Here is a 16,722-nt window from a genome sequence, read left to right as displayed (position 1 = left end):
TCATGTAACTGTACAATAAATAATACTAATGTTTTTTTGCATATAGTATTTTAATAGCCTACTGTTATCATTATTAAATTAACTGAAAACTAAAATAAAATAAATTAAATTTGTAAATCATCACCTTACTACATTGGGTGGGTAGTGATATAAAAAACATATTCTAAAAAAAAAAAATAAAAATGGCTGTCTGGCAGCAAATCAGTCGCCAGGCCACCGGGAATCCCTCCAGTGTTCCTGAGTACAGACCCGTGATACAGTATATCTACGCAAGTACAGACACACAGTTAATTACATTTAATTACCTTCTACCTCTATGCCTTTACAAAAAAAGGCTAGAAATACATATTTAAAGAGGTCCTATTATGCTTTTTTAAATATTTTCTGCACTGTGACGCTGACGGTACACGGTTAATGGAGTTTTTGTCTATTAAAAAAAAAAAACGGCTCACATTCGCCTAAACGAGTCGTTAGCGAATCTATTTTTACTCTGTTACGGATCCACGTCACTCCGTAACATATTTGCATAATGCCCGCCCACGTTCTACGTCGCGAACAACTTTCCCGCCATTTTACGATTAACGTTACCACGGTTAATGTGACCGAGCGTTCATGCCGGGTTCGCTTAAACACTTTGTAATATAAAAAACTATAAAAACGAGAGCACACGAAATCCTTTTTAACTGTTTATTCTCCACCATTCACCAAAACTGAACTCTAACACTCGCGAAGTTGCATTTTCCCCCTCGGGGCTTGCCATAGATAGTCGTGAAGTGCGCATGCCCCGCGGGGGGGAAATGCATGAGTAGTAATGGTGGACTAGCGCTGGCGTTATTTGTTTGGACGAGAGAAGGAGAGATTGCTGTGGAGATTCATGTGGAAACCCGACGCCATTTTTCCTATGTATTGACGGGTCTTCAGAGCCGTCGTTAAGTTATGGTCATGGGTGTTTCGTTTTCCGACACATGCTGTAGCGGTAGACCAGTCATAAATCACCGCGCCATCTGACCAATCACAGCAGTGAGGGCTCACGGAAAGGCGGGGTTTAGACAGACTGAATCTTCAAACTGCTTCACACGAGTCGTTTACGAATCATTTAGAAATGGGGTCAAATTTAATCTATTTTTAGAGAAAACTAAAGTGTTTTTTAACCTTTGCATACACATAAACCTGTTTTAAGAGACTCATTAAGCAATATTAGCAACCTTTAAAATGGCATAATAGGGGCACTTTATTTAAAGAATTATGATAATACTTTGTCGCAGAATAAGAAAATGTTAAAAATGCATTTCTGGCAACAAAAAAAAGTCAGAGGGAATTTTATAATTTCAATGGGTCGGTTTAAGAAAAAAAAAGCAAATGAAAAAACATTTTTTGTCTTCAGTGAATTTAGATAATACAAGGTGCATTGAAGTCAAAGCAGGACGTTTGGTTGTACAGAATAACAGAACTCAGTCCTGAGAGTAAACACACCCTTTATGTCTCTATAGAATCCCCTGATACACTAATGCACTGATCCCAGTGTCTCACCATTAGGGTTTATGATTATGCTCACAGGTGATTTGATATCATTAAATCTTCATAAACACAGCATATTCTTTTTATTTGTTAAAAAGGTCATTTAACTGCATGATAATATAATTTATCTCTAAACAGGTTTTGAGGACATTCAGTTTATTTAGAGTTTATCAGGTGATGAAATCAGTTAATCAGCTGTGTGATGAAACATGAACCGCATCCTTGCTGCGTTTCTTATCAGTTAAAGCAGAACTGATAAAAGTGATAAAGGTGATAAAAGACCGCAGCAATAGATTTCACTCCGTCACTGTTCCTCCTGTTCGTCCTGTTTCTAGAACTGACTGTGATTACACACTTCTTACATTCAGTGATATCGATCATACATGGAGGAATAAAACTCGTACGGTCTGAGATTGATGAGACGTGCTGAAAAATCTAAATCCACTTTAAATTATACCAAAATATTATACTAAAAGTATAATTACTGTATTATTATACTAACATACAGTAATTATACTAATATATAATTATACATAATTGTAGTTATAATAACTACAAATAGTATAATTACTGTATAAAATATTATACTAACGGTATAATTACTGTATCTACATAACATAGTTACTGTATAAAGCAAGAGAAAAAGTGAAATAAAATCACAGACTGCTTTCTGTTTGTAAATAACATCATTAGATTTTATTTATCACCGTAAATAACACATTTATTCTTAAACTGAAAATAGCTCAAAATAAACAAATACCAAAAAAAAAAGCTCAGCTTCAGTGGAAGAAAATCTTCTGAATTCATGATGTTTGAAAGAAAATTTTAACATTCATATTTATTTTTGTAGCTTAAATATGAATATAATAAAGAAATCAGCGTTAATATCAGATAATTAAAAAAATGGCTCAAGCAGCAAAAAAAAAAGGTTCAAATCATAAAATTCAGAATGAAATTTTTGAACAGTTGGAGACGAAATGTTAAATTATGATGTGTTTATACTCTAAATTATTTTCAAAAATCTTTAAAATAAACTAAAAGTTTCAAATGAAAAGTTATATACTTATTATATTAAAATCAAATGAAACATCATGAATTGAGGTTCGAATTTTGTGAAATTATCGATTTTTTATAAATTAAGCCACTAAGTAAAAGTGCTGCAGGATGTTTGTCGGCCGAGCTGCTGCTTCACGACACTTTAGTTACGAAGAAAAATAAAATACTTTCACAAACACGAGCACAAAACGCTTTACATCACAGGAAACACGTGGAATTGAACCGACAGACTAAAGAATCAGGTCAGAATAAACACTTAAACACTAACAATACTTTCGAACCAGGGCTCGTGGTTACTTTACATGACCTATAAAAACTTTGTGCTTTATTAATGTCTTTATATTTAGTTTTCTGTGTGCAATCTGCATTTCTCATGACTTTGGATTTGCATGGACAGAAACATGGATTTATCGTCATCAGGGTGAGATTTAGCTTCAACCGAGCGTGAGCTCTACGTCTGTAACATCAGGACAACATCAGGTAGTATCTTTTACTTACGATATGTGAAACGGGGTTTTCATGCCACAAGTTAACTTTTAAGTCTGTTCATGGCCACAAAACTTCATGAAGACCAAAAGTTCAAAAAGAACTGAAAATGAAATAAAACAACGACTAAATGATGAGGACTAGGAGAAGAGCGCCTTCTACAGGCTGCATGCGGTAGATCTTCCAATAATGTCTCACCGCCGCAGTGTGTGAAGCTACCACACACACACACACTTCCTAAATTGTTTTTAAAAGCCAGCAGAAATTATTAACGATTCTTGTTTACTCGTCTCGTGACTTTTCACAAACTGTCTCGAGACACTTCTGTCCTTCCTGTCCTGCAGCCCACCCGCTCACAGCCCCGCGGCGCCCCCTGTGCTGGATTCCGTCATGTCAACAACAATTTAGTAGTTTACGCACAACAGTGTGATCTGTATATAAAATCAGTCCAGATGTTTTTGTTTGTTTGTTTTTTAGTTAATTGTCTTGTTATGAATGTTGCATTTCTTGTTTCATTAAATTGGGAATAAATTAGTTGTTATTCAGTGCACTAAATAGTAACGTTTACATAAAATGTGGACATTTGATTTGTGTCGGATTTACCCCCAATAAATAATAGGAAATTTAATATCGTTTTATAATAAGGGGTGAAAACTCTTTTTATTCTCTTTGTGCTTAAACTCTTCTTTTCCTCCCGTCTAAAGTGGACACAGTATTTCAGAACAGCAGTAGATATTTACGCGGGAAATAAAACTAAAGTGCTAACGAAAGAAAACAACTGACTTTAAAGAGTAAAAATTTTTTTTTGAGGTTTATACAGTCGAATATTCAGCTTAATGTTAATGTTTTTTTGTGTTTTTTTATAATTTTTTTATTATAATCCAGTGCACAGCGTCGGACCTGCCCAGCAGGGTTTAATGCAGGAATATAAATCTTTATAAATGCCCAGCTCCCAGATATGTTTCTAAAATCACTCCTAAACACACTCCTAGCTTCCTTTTTTTTTTAGAGTCAATGGTTTCGGGAGGTCACTCCTAATTTCTCTCCTGAGTCTGGAGCATGTGCTGCCGCGTGGATCCGGTGCTGCTCAAGTCAGAACTGGACTCGGACTTCTGGATCCGCTCCAGAGTGAAGAACCGCAGCCAGAGGAAGAATCCTGCGCAAAACCACAAACGGCGTGTGTTAATGAACTTATTCTACAATTATATGACAAACACAGTGTTCTAACCAATTCATTACATTTAATTTAAATCATTCGTTTAACTAATTTAGTTTGTTTTAATCAATTAATTGGATGTGATAATTTATTTGTTTATATTTATTATTATATTCCCAGTTATATAAACAATTCATTTCTTAATTTTAAATTATGTTAAAAATCAGACATTACTTGCTCACAAATTAACCTAAATTTTAAATATTAACATAATTTACAGTTAATGCCATAAAACATTCGATCTACACTAAACAAAGACTTTGAGGCGGGTATTAAACTCCAGCCCGGACGGTGAGGAGTTAAACAGTTAACCAGCAGCGGCGTGTAAAGTAAACACGCAGCAGGAACATTTTGTCCTGATATCATCTGCAGAGGAAATTTCTGCCACATAAACAACGGCGTTCGCGGCGCTGCCCCTCGGCTCGGTCTGTGCCGAGAGAGGACGCGCCCAGAAACTCACCTTGTAATGAGTTAATGATGCAGAAGAGGAAGATGACGGTTTCTGAGGGTTCAGAAGTGAAGAAAGCGAGAGCCCAGGTGGAACCGAACAGACAGCTGAGACCCCAGATGCTGAGGAACGCCACGCGGTTCCTCCTCCACTCGTCCCTGTTGCGGATCTTCCTGAAGACCTGGATGAGCATGATGATGCCGGAGCTCACCACCACCACCAGCAGGCCCATGTTGATGATGAAGTGAGCCATCAGAGCCGACTTGGAGTCCGTCATCCAGCACCTGAACCGGGACACAACATCTGGACGATTAACCATCGCTGAACAAACAATCCACACTCACACAGACTGTGAGATTATCGTCATGTCTTACATGTGATACGGTTTTGTGGAATCATCATCAGACTTCACCGTCCTCTGGCCGTAAACGCCTCCGATGGATCCCAGAATGATAACCGGCAGAGCGGGAACGCCTGGAGCAGACACGGGAATGCCAGAATCAAGGAAGTGCTTTCATCATACAGCAGCTCCATACACATTGTGTCCATACACAAACACTTATTCATTCATTTGTTTGTTTGTTTGTTTTTTTTGTTTGTTTATTTGTTTAGTTTGGTGAATTTATGTTTGGTTAGATGTTATTAGGTCACATTAAAAACGGACATCTAAAAGATGTTTTACTCTGTGAATCTGAAGAGAAAGTCTTTAAAAAAATTTCAAAATTCTTCCTAAATAAACAATATTCTTGTAAATAAAATTGTTTGTCTAATACTTGTTCTAGTGCTCATCTGACTGTGACCTGGAACGCCTGGAACTCCTTCATTTTTAAATAAAAAACTAATAAAAACTGATTATTATTATTATTATTATTATCAATTTAAAAAAAGAATAATAAAAATATCTAGAGACTTGATAATAAACCTTAACACTCCTTGACCTAAAGCGTTAGTGAGTAAACGCACCGAATCCCAGCAGGTACCAGGTCCATGGATTTGGTGTCTGATTAAACACCATGTACATCATCCAGAAGGTGTGAATCACTTCCACAGCCATCCAGCAGAGGACGCTGATCAGCATGTAGTGCAGCAGGCCCCCGATGAAGCGACACACACCCTCGGACGCAACGTTGGCCACGGTGCCGGTGAGGACGAAGAGCACGAGGAGGAAAAACAGAGCCACAACCAGACCGCGGTGCACCAGACTCGACTTGTTCTTCAATTTCCTAAAAACAAAACAAGAATAAAAAATTAACACCTGCTGTACCACAGCACAAACACACACACAGCACGTTACACTCAGAATGACCTCTGACCTCTGTCTGCAGAGTGAAAAGAAGAGAATGGCACAGCTGGCGATGGATATGGCGCAGCCCACGGCGGTAATGAAGGTCAGAACCTCTAGGTGGCGCACATTTCTCGTGGGGTTCAGATCCTACAGCGAGAGACGGAGAAATATCCGACATTAAAGGTCCGTTCCCTTATAAACGTCCTTTAATATCCAAGGTAATAAAGGTCAGCTTATTTTAGCTCATAGAGGTGTAGTACATTTAGTCCATTATTATTGGCACCCTGCAAAAGAATGGGCAAAAATAATTCTGCTAAATAAATATTTCATCCATTCTGTCTAAAAAATTAGTTATTGAACATTTCATTTATTTATTTATTTTGTTTTAAAAAGAAAAAAAAATATATTATTATCTGACACATAAGTATATTAATGTACTTTTGTTATTCCGGAATTATTATCCTGCAAAAGAAAAAACTAAGTCTAATACATAAATACTCCACACCCAAAAGAAATGAAAAATCTACTTTGTTCTCAGACATTATTTCTTTCTCTGTCTGTCTGTCTATCTGTCTGTCTGTCTGTCTGTCTGTCTGTCTGACTGTGTCACTGGAATAATAAAGTGCACCCCTTCGGCTTTACATTTTTAATTAATTAGGTCCTAAATAACAGCCATGTTACCAAACTCTAACCTCAGATCACAAACAAGAAGTGCAACAGATTGTAATATGAAGTCATCTTCCCCCAAAAAATAAACCGACATTCTTCAAAAAGCAGCTGGGGGGAAAACAAGTACACCCCATTAACTGCAGAATCACTTTTAGCCACAAAAACTGAAACCAAACTTTTTCTGTAGGAGTTTATCAGTTTCTCTCTCCCTCTCTTCAGTCTGAGAACGTTCACCCACTCTTCTTCACACCACTGCCTCAGTTCACTAAAGTCTAAGAACATTTGTTTCTGCACAGCTCTCTTACGATCTTTTACAGAACCTCAGCAGGGGATGAGATCTCGTCTTTATCTTGGCCGTTCCAACACCTTTACTTTTTTCTTCTTCAGACACTCAGATGTGGAATTGCTGGTGTGTTTGGCATCACCGTCCTGCTGCACGGCTCGGGAGACACATTTGTCTCCGTAATTAGTACTGTGGGACGAGGTGGAGTTCACTGTTGTCTCAGGGTGTTGTGAATTCAGACGAAGGCCAAATCCTCAGCACTTCATCACCATGCTTGTGTTTGGTTTACTCTGAACATGGCATTGTGTGTGATCACCGAACATCTGTACGTTTCTCTCATCAGTCCAGAAGATAATGTTCCAAAACATTTGTGGTTTGTTCAGATGCAATTTTGCAAACCTTAGTCATATTCCATTTTTCACTTTAAGGAATAGATTCTAAGGATTTTCTTAATGTCTCTGAACATTAAACAGTCTGACACTGGACTGAATTCACTGGTATTCTCATTGTTGTTACGGACTGGGAACTGTCTTAAAGCCTCTAATCAGTACACGGTCCCTCTCACTGTAGAACCGTGATGCTCAGATTGTTTGACGACAACCCTATAACCCTTATATTTTGAGATGAGCAGCAGCAGTTACGTCTCTGAGCTCCTGCCTGAGGTTCTCTTTTTATTTCATGATGTACACTGAACAAAAATCTGAGTGAGCGAGCACTTCTTCTTTGCCAACCTCACTGGTGTGGCATATCAAGGTGCTGATTACACAGCATGAATATTGCACAGATGTGCCTTATTACAGTCTGCCCACAATAAAAGGCCACTGTGAGATGTGCAGTGTGATCACACAACACAATGCCACAGGTGTCGAAACCTTTGAGTGCAATTGGCATGCTGACTGCAGTAATGTCTACCAGAGCTGTTGCCCGTGAAATTTATGTTAATTTCTCCACCATGAGCCGTCTCCAACGGCGTTTCAGAAAATTTGGCAGTAATCCAACCGGCCTCTCAACCACAGGCCACGTGTAACCACACCAGCCCAGGACCTCCACATCCACAGTTCACCTCCATGATCGTCTGAGACCAGCCACCCAGACAGCTGCAGCAACAATCGGTTTGCATAACCAAAGAATTTCTTCACAAACTGACAGAAACCGTCTCAGGGATTCTCATCTGCATGCTCCTCGTCCTCATCGGGGTCAGGACCTGACTGCAGTTTGTCGTCATAACCGACTTGAGTGGCCAAATGCTCATATTCGATGGCGTCTGGCACGTTGCAGAGGCGTTCTGTTCACGGATGAGTTCAAGGCAGATGGCAGACGGCGTGTGTGTCGTCGTGTTGGTGAGCGGTTTGCTGATGTCAATGTTGGGGATCGAGTGACCCATGGTGGCGGTGGGGTTCTGGTATGGGCAGGGATACACAGATTTAGACAGATTTGTGAACAATATTCGAGAGTAATGGGTCTTTTGTGTATGTAGAAAATGTTACAGATCTTTGAGTTCAGCTCATGAGAAATAGGAGCAAAAATAAAAGTGTTGTGTTTATATTTTTGTTGAGTGTAGATACACACCTGAGAGCTGCAGAACACCAAATAGCCCAAAGTTCAGCTTTTATGGCATTTAATTAATTAGTCACATCTGGCTGCTAAGGACTTTTTAAAGAATCATGAATGTAGGAAGAGTGTTGTTAATTTTTGGTAGTTTTAAACTCCTACATATAAACTTCTTTTTTGTGTTGTTGTTATTTATTTGTTTATAGAAGTTACTAATAAGCACTTGGGTGTTATTTAATCCCTGATTAATAAAATCATAGAAATGAAGTAGGGTGTACTTTTTTCTCTATCTATCTATCTATCTAAAAGCAATGTTATTTTTTGTTTGTTTACTGAAATAATTAAAAATATTATTTTATACTGATAATGCAGAGATTTATTTTGTTTTATTTGTTTGTCTTAATTTAAATAGTTTGTTTACACAACATACACATTCCTCATGATCACATTCCTCTGCACCAAACAAATATAAAGTTTATTTAATTTTAATTATTTGATTGTTGTTGTCTTGCACATGTTATGTAATGAATTCAGTAAGTAGTTCAGCAGGTTGTTATAGTTACTTTAGAAATATATGAAGTTTTTAAACGAAATAATAATAATTAAGAGATAAAATTCAATTAAAATTAATTAAACCGCACTAAGATCCCAGTCTCCGCAGACACGGCGCGAGCTCCGTACACACCGAGGTGTCAGGCTGACGCTGACGTGCGCGTGGCGCAAACCTGTGAGACTAGATGTTTTCGTGCGCGCGCGCGTCCTCGTGCGGGTCGAACACAGCACGAGAAAAGTCTCTCAGAAAGTTCATATTTGTTTTTTCAAGTTATTATTTTTTTTTTCATGTTCAAGAGGGTGCCAAAAATTATGCAGCTGTCTGTACGTGAGCGGAGTCAGTCATTAATCGCTCTGTACATTTCCGTTTGAACTTCGTCTCTCACCACAAGAATAGCGAAGTACGTGAGGTGATGACAGCGGCACTCCGTCTCCACTGCGCTCAGCGCGTGCGTTGCGCAACCCGTCTCGCGCCACACCATCTTATCATCTATAGAGGGGGGAGGGGGGGGGGGCAGACAGTGCGAGAGAGACAGACGGATCTGAGACTCAACAACATGTCTTAACCGATATCTTGCACGCACACACGCGCACACACGCACCCACACACGCGCACACACACACACACACACACGCTAACTTCACTTTCCACAGACTACAACTAGACTAAGACATTTTTTTACCTGTTCTTGTGTCCCAGGAAACACATCTTCTACTTTGTGTTTTCTGTAAAAGGAAAGAAAATACATTTTTAAAAAAGTCACAGTAAAAAACAGGAAGGAACAAAAACCACTGATGTGGTGGACTGTCTGTGTTGGCGTGTGTGTGTGTGTGTGTGTGTGTGTGTAAAAATGACATAAAGCACTTTAAAATCCTAAGTTCATACATACTAAGTTCATTGTGCTTCCAAAACCCTCGCTGCTGTATAAGGGGAATAAAGCACTCAAAGTGACACAGTTTATTAAACATAATCAGCCTCCTTCAGAGTGAGGCTGATTTAACAAACGAGTTTATTACTCAGTATTCTACTAAACACGGCACCCTAAAGTGTTTAATCTCTCTCTGATTGTGGTGAAATGTGGGGGTGTACTTATTTTTGAGAGATACTGTATGCATAATATGCAAAAAATGTCTAAATTTCACTTCAAGACAAAACAGCATTTTAACCCTAGCAGCTTCATTTTACCCCATTTTGATTCATACATATTTTCTTTCACATTTCATACATATTTACTTTTTTTTATTATTCTGTGAAGCTGCTTTGCGACCGTGATCATTGTTAAAAGCGCTTTATGAATAAAATTTCATTGAATTTATTTTAAAGAAACACATCACATCACATACACACGAACATAAGAACAATAGATTAGTCAAATTCTTCTCTGAATTAGACAAAAAAAATTTACTTTTGGAGACTGTAATGTGTCTTCATTAAATAACTAACTTTACAGTATTTTTGAATTTTATTTTCTCTTCTGTTGTTTCGCCCGGAAGCATCTGGGTCCTAAACCCACCAGTTTCTGTAAGAGTTATGGTGAAATGTTTTTTTCAAAGTTTCAACCAACATGTTTTTCAGTTCTTCTGCTGCTCTGCAGACGCGCTGTAGACGTGAGGTTCTGAAGGCAGCAGGTGTTTCTGAGCGTTATCCTGCTGAGAGATCGTCAGCTGCAGCTTCATGATGTGTACACCGTACGATCTGGACATGCATGTACGTACAGTATGTATGTTCTGTTCTTCTTCACATGTCTTTAGCACTTCACTATCAGCGTTTGTACAGCCACATAGTACTGTGCAAAAGTCTTGACCCCTGCATTTCTCTATATTTCCATTCTAAAACTCCAGACCTTTTTTTATCGTTTTATGTAGTTTTGAGAAATAGTTCTCCAAGCTTCAAGAGACAGAAAAGTCCACTTCCTCAAAAGTCCAATACATTCAGCAGTTTTAGAGGAATGTGTTTGGTTTGATCAGCCACACAGTGACCTATGAATCATACAAGCATAAAAAAAAACATCTAACCGAAGGCATGAGCCAGTGAGAAACAGGTGCAGATGATGACAGATGATCAGGAGGTGAATGATCATCTGTCATCGCTGAATGCTGAGGGATTGGAACAGACGAGAGGGGAAATGAGGTCGCTGCTGCGGCTGGTACATAAACAAGCAGTTTATAAAATGTTATCTTTAGGCAGTTTGCAGTTTCCTTAATTTAATCTACAGGATTTGATCTAATTTGATATAAAGAAATGAGGGGGGTCAAGACTTTTGCACAGTAGTGTATATTCTTTAGCTCTATATTAACAAAATAAAAAGTAAAACTGAATCTAATCCAGTCGGGTCAAGCTTAGTTCGTACCAGCTCAAAAGATGGGTCAAGTTGGTTTGCATGCAAAATGTTTCCGGTGGGGCATTAAACATAACCACATTTTACACACACACACACACACACAAAGAACATCACAACTTGGGTTAGAAATGGTCTCCTGACTTTCTCTACAAAAACACTTCATCCTCAGATCCATCCAAGCCCCGTTTGGGTTCATCTGAGGACGAGGATGTTCTCCAGAAGCTTCTGACGTTCTGTAAATGTTCCTCTGCAGATGCCATCCATCTTATTCTTGAGGCTGATGCATGGTTTCCGCTGCGTTCGGCTGGTTCCCTGTGTACACGCACGCTCATCATCCGGGTAGTTCGTGCTCCAGTTGGTGGTGTATTTCATAACGGATCCTATCTGCTGTTTCTCAAGAGTTCTTCTTGATTCTACAGAGGAACTGCATGGTGTAGCTCATCACGTTAACCAAGCGTGAACTCTGACGCCTGAAATAGGTTTCATTTTGAGTTGTCCTTCTGGTCTTTTTATATTTTGAAGCATAAACACTTTTTTTCTCTGGTAAATATTTTCGCTTGAAACGTGCGCTTGTGGTGTTCAGTAGGGGTGTGAATACTTTTTGGGGTCAGTGTTATGGGATTAAATAAAAAAAACTGAAAAACAGATCTCACACAGACACACACACACACACACACACACACACTCTGAAGTGGTTTTTCACTTTGACTGTTTAGACCAAAAAGAAAACAAATTGCCTCTGTTCAAAAATGTGTTTAACCACTTGAGATTTGAGCATTTTAGTGAGAACACTGCAGAAATGTGCTGAAATGCGTGCACTTAAATGTTGTTTAAACACACACACACACACACACACACTCACCATGTGACGAAATGTGATTCTCACAGGCTCCGGGAGGTCGGAGATGATCTCGTTTTCCACCGAAATCCCAACAACGTCTTCTAAAATCCTGTTAGAGCTCGTCTGCACACAGAGCAAAGAACCTCACTCTTATTTCATCTGCAGAACATCAGGCTGAATTCACCAGCAAGGAACTCCTTAGGTTGATTTATAATGTTATTTATTTTAAACAATAGTTGTATACTTATTATAATTCTTTATAATACTTATCTACTGTCATGTAATTGTCACTGATATTTCTTATTCTATTGTCAAAAGCAGTATATATGAGTATAATAATACAAAATAGAAATATATGATTTAGCTTTAAAAATGTGATTCTTCACAAAACTAGAAGCAGCACATTTTTATAGTCACATGAATAAAATGAGGATCTGAATTTTCTGCTGCTTGGATTTTTTCCCCACATGGATATCTACAGCAGAAAGTCAGCTTTTAAACCCAGACGGCCAAAACATGGTGTTGGAGCTAAAAAGTGTCTCGCTGTAGTGTCTGTAACCTTTTTGTCATTCAGATGCACCTTGGACAATTTAAATGTAACATGAAAAGAATGTGCTGAGAAAGAGATTTATTCTAAAGTGCTAAATTGTTAAGATTGGACATGGTTATTACAGATACTACAGATCTTTATTAAATTAAATCCCCAAATGTTTCACGAAATGCTTTAATTTAAGCAACGATTTTTACAGGTCATATGCTTCTATAGGTTTACACCAATTTTAGTATCAATACTATAAAATTGCATTTTAAATGATTATTGTTTAAAGTGAGACAGTAATGCGCTGAAGATGGCCATTTTGGGGGCTCATATAAAATCATCTCTCCAAACCGAGGAGGAAAAGATTTGTAGGGAGTGAGATTGGTCACTTCCATGTTACATAAACTTCAAAAGGAGTTTCTTTGGCACACGCACATTTTCTGTATTATATGTATAACATAAAAACAATTATAAAACCAGCACCAACACTGTTTAGGCGAGAGCGAGTATAATTAAGTCCATTGTCTAAATATTTCTACCTAGAAGTAGAAGTAGAACCTAGTGAGTAAGTGAGAGAGTGAGTGAGTGAGTAAGTGAGTGAGAGAGTGAGTGAGAGAGAGAGTGAGAGAGTGAGTGAGAGAGTGAGTGAGTGAGAAAGTGAGTGAGTGAGTGAGAGAGTAAGTAAGTGAGAGAGTGAGTGAGTGAGTGAGAGAGTGAGTGAGAGAGTGAGTGAGAGAGAGTGAGTGATTGAGAGAGTGAGTGAGTGAGTGAGAAAGTGAGTGAGAGAGAAAGTGAGAGAGTGAGTGAGAGAGTGAATGAGAGAGTGAGTGAGAGAGTAAATGAGTGAAGAGTGAGTGAGAGAGTGAATGAGTGAGAGAGTGATTGAGAGAGTGAGTGAGAGAGTAAGTGAGTGAGAGAGTGAGTGAGAGAGTGGGTGAGAGAGTGAATGAGAGAGTGAGTGAGTGAGAGTGAATGAGAGAGTGAGTGAGAGAGAAAGTGAGAGAGTGAGTGAGTGAGTGATTGAGAGAGTGAGTGAGTGAGTGAACGAGTGAGGGAGTAAGTGAATGAGAGAGTGAGAGGGTGAGTGAGTAAATGAGTGAGATAGTGAATTAGTGAGTGAGAGAGTGAGTAAGAGAGTGAATGAGTGAGTGAGTGAGAGAGTGAGTGAGTGAGAGTGAGTGAGTGAGAAAGTGAGTGAATGAGTAAGTGAGTGAGTGAGAGAGTGAGTGAGTGAGAGAGTGAGTGAGAGAGTGAGTGAGTGAGTGAGTGAGAGAGTGAGTGAGTGAGTGAGTGTTGTAAGAGATTCGGAAAGAGCGCAGTACTGTACCTGGAAAAACGTGCTGTTCTTGTAGTAGCTACACACCACCTTGGACGTGATCTTCTTCTCACGTTTGAGGCAGGCAGGTAAGTGCACTGACGGGAGACTCGCTGGCGAGATGCCCCTGGGAGCCTGGAGCGAGGGCTTTATGTTAATATTACATTCACATTCGGTCAGATCCGTACACACTGCGTTACTGCTGTTTCATTGTTTACTGGAGCTGATATTAAATCATCCAAATGCAGATTTTCATTTCGAATTCGAATTCAAAATTTACTTCCACATCAAGACTTATTGTTATATATATTTTTTCATTTGTTTCTAATATTTCTTTCAGTTCAGGAAGGATGTGCAGACGTGCGAAGATGTGTTTGTCGCATGTTTTAACCCATATAATACTTTTTTATGGCGTTATAGAAGGGATGTAATTCCTTTAGTGTTCAATAATTTTTTTGGTAAATTCTCTGAAAATAAAGCGTAAAATCTTTCAAGCTCATATTCATTATGTGGTTTAATCTCCAGTGCACAGTGACACACCAGTAAGATAAGACTAACGTAATGGATTTGGAGTGTACAAACAGCACGATTGTAAATAAACAGGTAAATAAACAGCACTGCGGTGGAGCTTACAAACAACGTGACGTTGGTTCCTGTGAAATCCTCTTTCATCTCGATCACGATGCTCTCGACACACGGCATGTACACACGCCCGAGCTCCGCCGACCTCATCACCGCGTCCTCTATCCTACACACACATTCGTTATTCATGTTATCACACACTCAGGAGTCATGACTTTTAAACCTCAACACATTGAGACCAGCACTGTGCAGGTTCCCCTTGTGGCGGGGCCATCGTGGAGCGGACCTGTTGGCCCCGTCGCGGCCCATGGGACCCATGGTTCTGGAGGCGGGGTCTGGCCCTCGGGCCCTCGGGCCCCTGTGCGCTGGTGCTCTGGTGTTATTGTTTGTTCATTTGTTTCTTTTGCTCTTAAACGATTATCAGTGCTGATTTAGTTTTACTACAGAATCTCTCTAATCTGATGATCTAATGATTTACTTCCACTTGTGTTTTCCTGATGAATAATTAACTTTCTGTCCGTAACAGATATTTTAATGACACAGTTTGTACTGACGATCTGTTATCCTGATTACTTTTGTATTGACTGTCTGTCTGTCTGTCTGTCTGTCTGTCCTGCAGCGTCTCTGGCAGTAAATAACTCTGAATCCTCTCGTCTAGGTTTTAGGTTCACATTTTTACACACAAACACTTTAAACATTTCATTAATTCAAATCCAGTTTTATTATTTATGGAAAAACTTGTACGACCTCTGTGTGGTTTTCTTCTTGTATACACTGTGTACTGTGTAACCCAAAAAACTATTTCCTGGAATCTACTTTAGCTCTTCCTGTTTGTGGGCAAACACCCACTGTTCGCAGAGAACACTCATGTGCATCATGTTTCTTTTGTAAAAAACGAAAAAAAACCTTGACATGAGATCAGATCACAGAGAGAAGGTGGTGTAACGTGGATTATTATCTTACATGTTCGCTCCTCTGGACTTCTGCCCGGCCTTAGTGCAAAAGTAATCCTCTGGAAGTAGAAACGAGAGACCAGTTAAACTCAGAGACAGAAATAGACATTGATTTAGATGACTGAGTAACTGTACGGAAACGTACTGCAGTCGAGCTTTTCGCCTTTGAACTCATACGCTGCCATGACCTTGAGACTCAGTGTGTCTCCTAGCACGCTGCCGTTGATGATTCCATACTGCTGGGAAGATTCCTGCTGTCCAGGAGAGAGATAGGTACAGCACTGAGGCTGCAGTTCAACAGCTTTACAGGGCGTGAAGTACTCCGAGTTCACCTTCACCATCAGCTGGTCCAACAGCGGCTCCCAGAACACACAGAAGGAACTGGAATCGCTACCAGGATTCTGCAGCTTATAGGTTTCATTTTTTTTACACCGAGTTGTGACAGAGCCGCGGATGGACAGCGTGCCGGCGGTGGCTGAAATGTTGATCCCTGTACATCCAGTCTTTACATCAACGTGCAGGGTTAGAGGTGTGTTGCTGTGGTTCCACACTCCACACATCTCCAAGTCTCGGTCTTCATCTGCTGCTGCTCAAGAAAAAAAATGTATACACAAACTGAGGAGGTGATGATGGTACAACATGATGGGTGAAATATAACTGACAAACTATGATTAATATGAAGTGATCAATCTATCCATCTATTCCAGCTCAAATCTCAATTTCTGATACATGCAGAACCTCACACCTCAACTGTAATCAGATTAGAAGGTCTGAAAAGAATTCCATATTTCACTTTTTCCATATTTACAATGTTCTCAGTGCAGGCCATTACACCAGAAACCCAGCTCATTATTTCACACTTCCTGATCTGGGCACGTTCGGATTATTATATCAGGAAGGCGTTCCTTCTCTGAGGACCAAAACCAGCGTTTCCTCACAATCACCAAACTAAAAACAGGAAGCTGAACACTCCATGTTCCTCGTCGCACAGGTCTGAGAGCAGAGAGCTTCCACACTCGATCCAGAACACGCGGCGGTTCAGAGTCTCTGGATCACAAAAGCAACTTTCACTCTTTAACGAATGTAC

At 39.4% G+C, this 16,722-nt stretch overlaps 1 protein-coding gene across 1 annotated transcript in view; it reads right to left on the bottom strand.

The window, feature by feature from the left end:
- Nucleotides 1-2,352: 2,352 nt before the first annotated feature.
- The window catches only part of LOC128542834 (adhesion G-protein coupled receptor G5-like), a 23,687-nt gene continuing 9,317 nt past the window's right edge, over nucleotides 2,353-16,722 (bottom strand). The window contains exons 3-14 of the mRNA XM_053512944.1: nucleotides 15,781-16,221; nucleotides 15,646-15,694; nucleotides 14,734-14,848; nucleotides 14,113-14,235; nucleotides 12,269-12,370; nucleotides 9,748-9,790; nucleotides 9,451-9,554; nucleotides 6,038-6,156; nucleotides 5,688-5,947; nucleotides 5,099-5,198; nucleotides 4,737-5,008; nucleotides 2,353-4,216 (exon numbers count right to left, since the gene is read on the bottom strand). Coding sequence (XP_053368919.1) covers nucleotides 4,095-4,216; nucleotides 4,737-5,008; nucleotides 5,099-5,198; nucleotides 5,688-5,947; nucleotides 6,038-6,156; nucleotides 9,451-9,554; nucleotides 9,748-9,790; nucleotides 12,269-12,370; nucleotides 14,113-14,235; nucleotides 14,734-14,848; nucleotides 15,646-15,694; nucleotides 15,781-16,221 — 1,850 coding nt within the window. The 3' untranslated portion in view covers nucleotides 2,353-4,094. The remainder of the gene's footprint in view (nucleotides 4,217-4,736; nucleotides 5,009-5,098; nucleotides 5,199-5,687; nucleotides 5,948-6,037; nucleotides 6,157-9,450; nucleotides 9,555-9,747; nucleotides 9,791-12,268; nucleotides 12,371-14,112; nucleotides 14,236-14,733; nucleotides 14,849-15,645; nucleotides 15,695-15,780; nucleotides 16,222-16,722) is intronic.

This window comes from Clarias gariepinus, chromosome 15, assembly GCF_024256425.1.
Source record: "Clarias gariepinus isolate MV-2021 ecotype Netherlands chromosome 15, CGAR_prim_01v2, whole genome shotgun sequence".
Taxonomy (NCBI): domain Eukaryota; kingdom Metazoa; phylum Chordata; class Actinopteri; order Siluriformes; family Clariidae; genus Clarias; species Clarias gariepinus.
The sequence above is the reverse complement of the archived record's forward strand: the minus strand, read 5'-3'. Positions and strand labels throughout refer to the sequence as shown.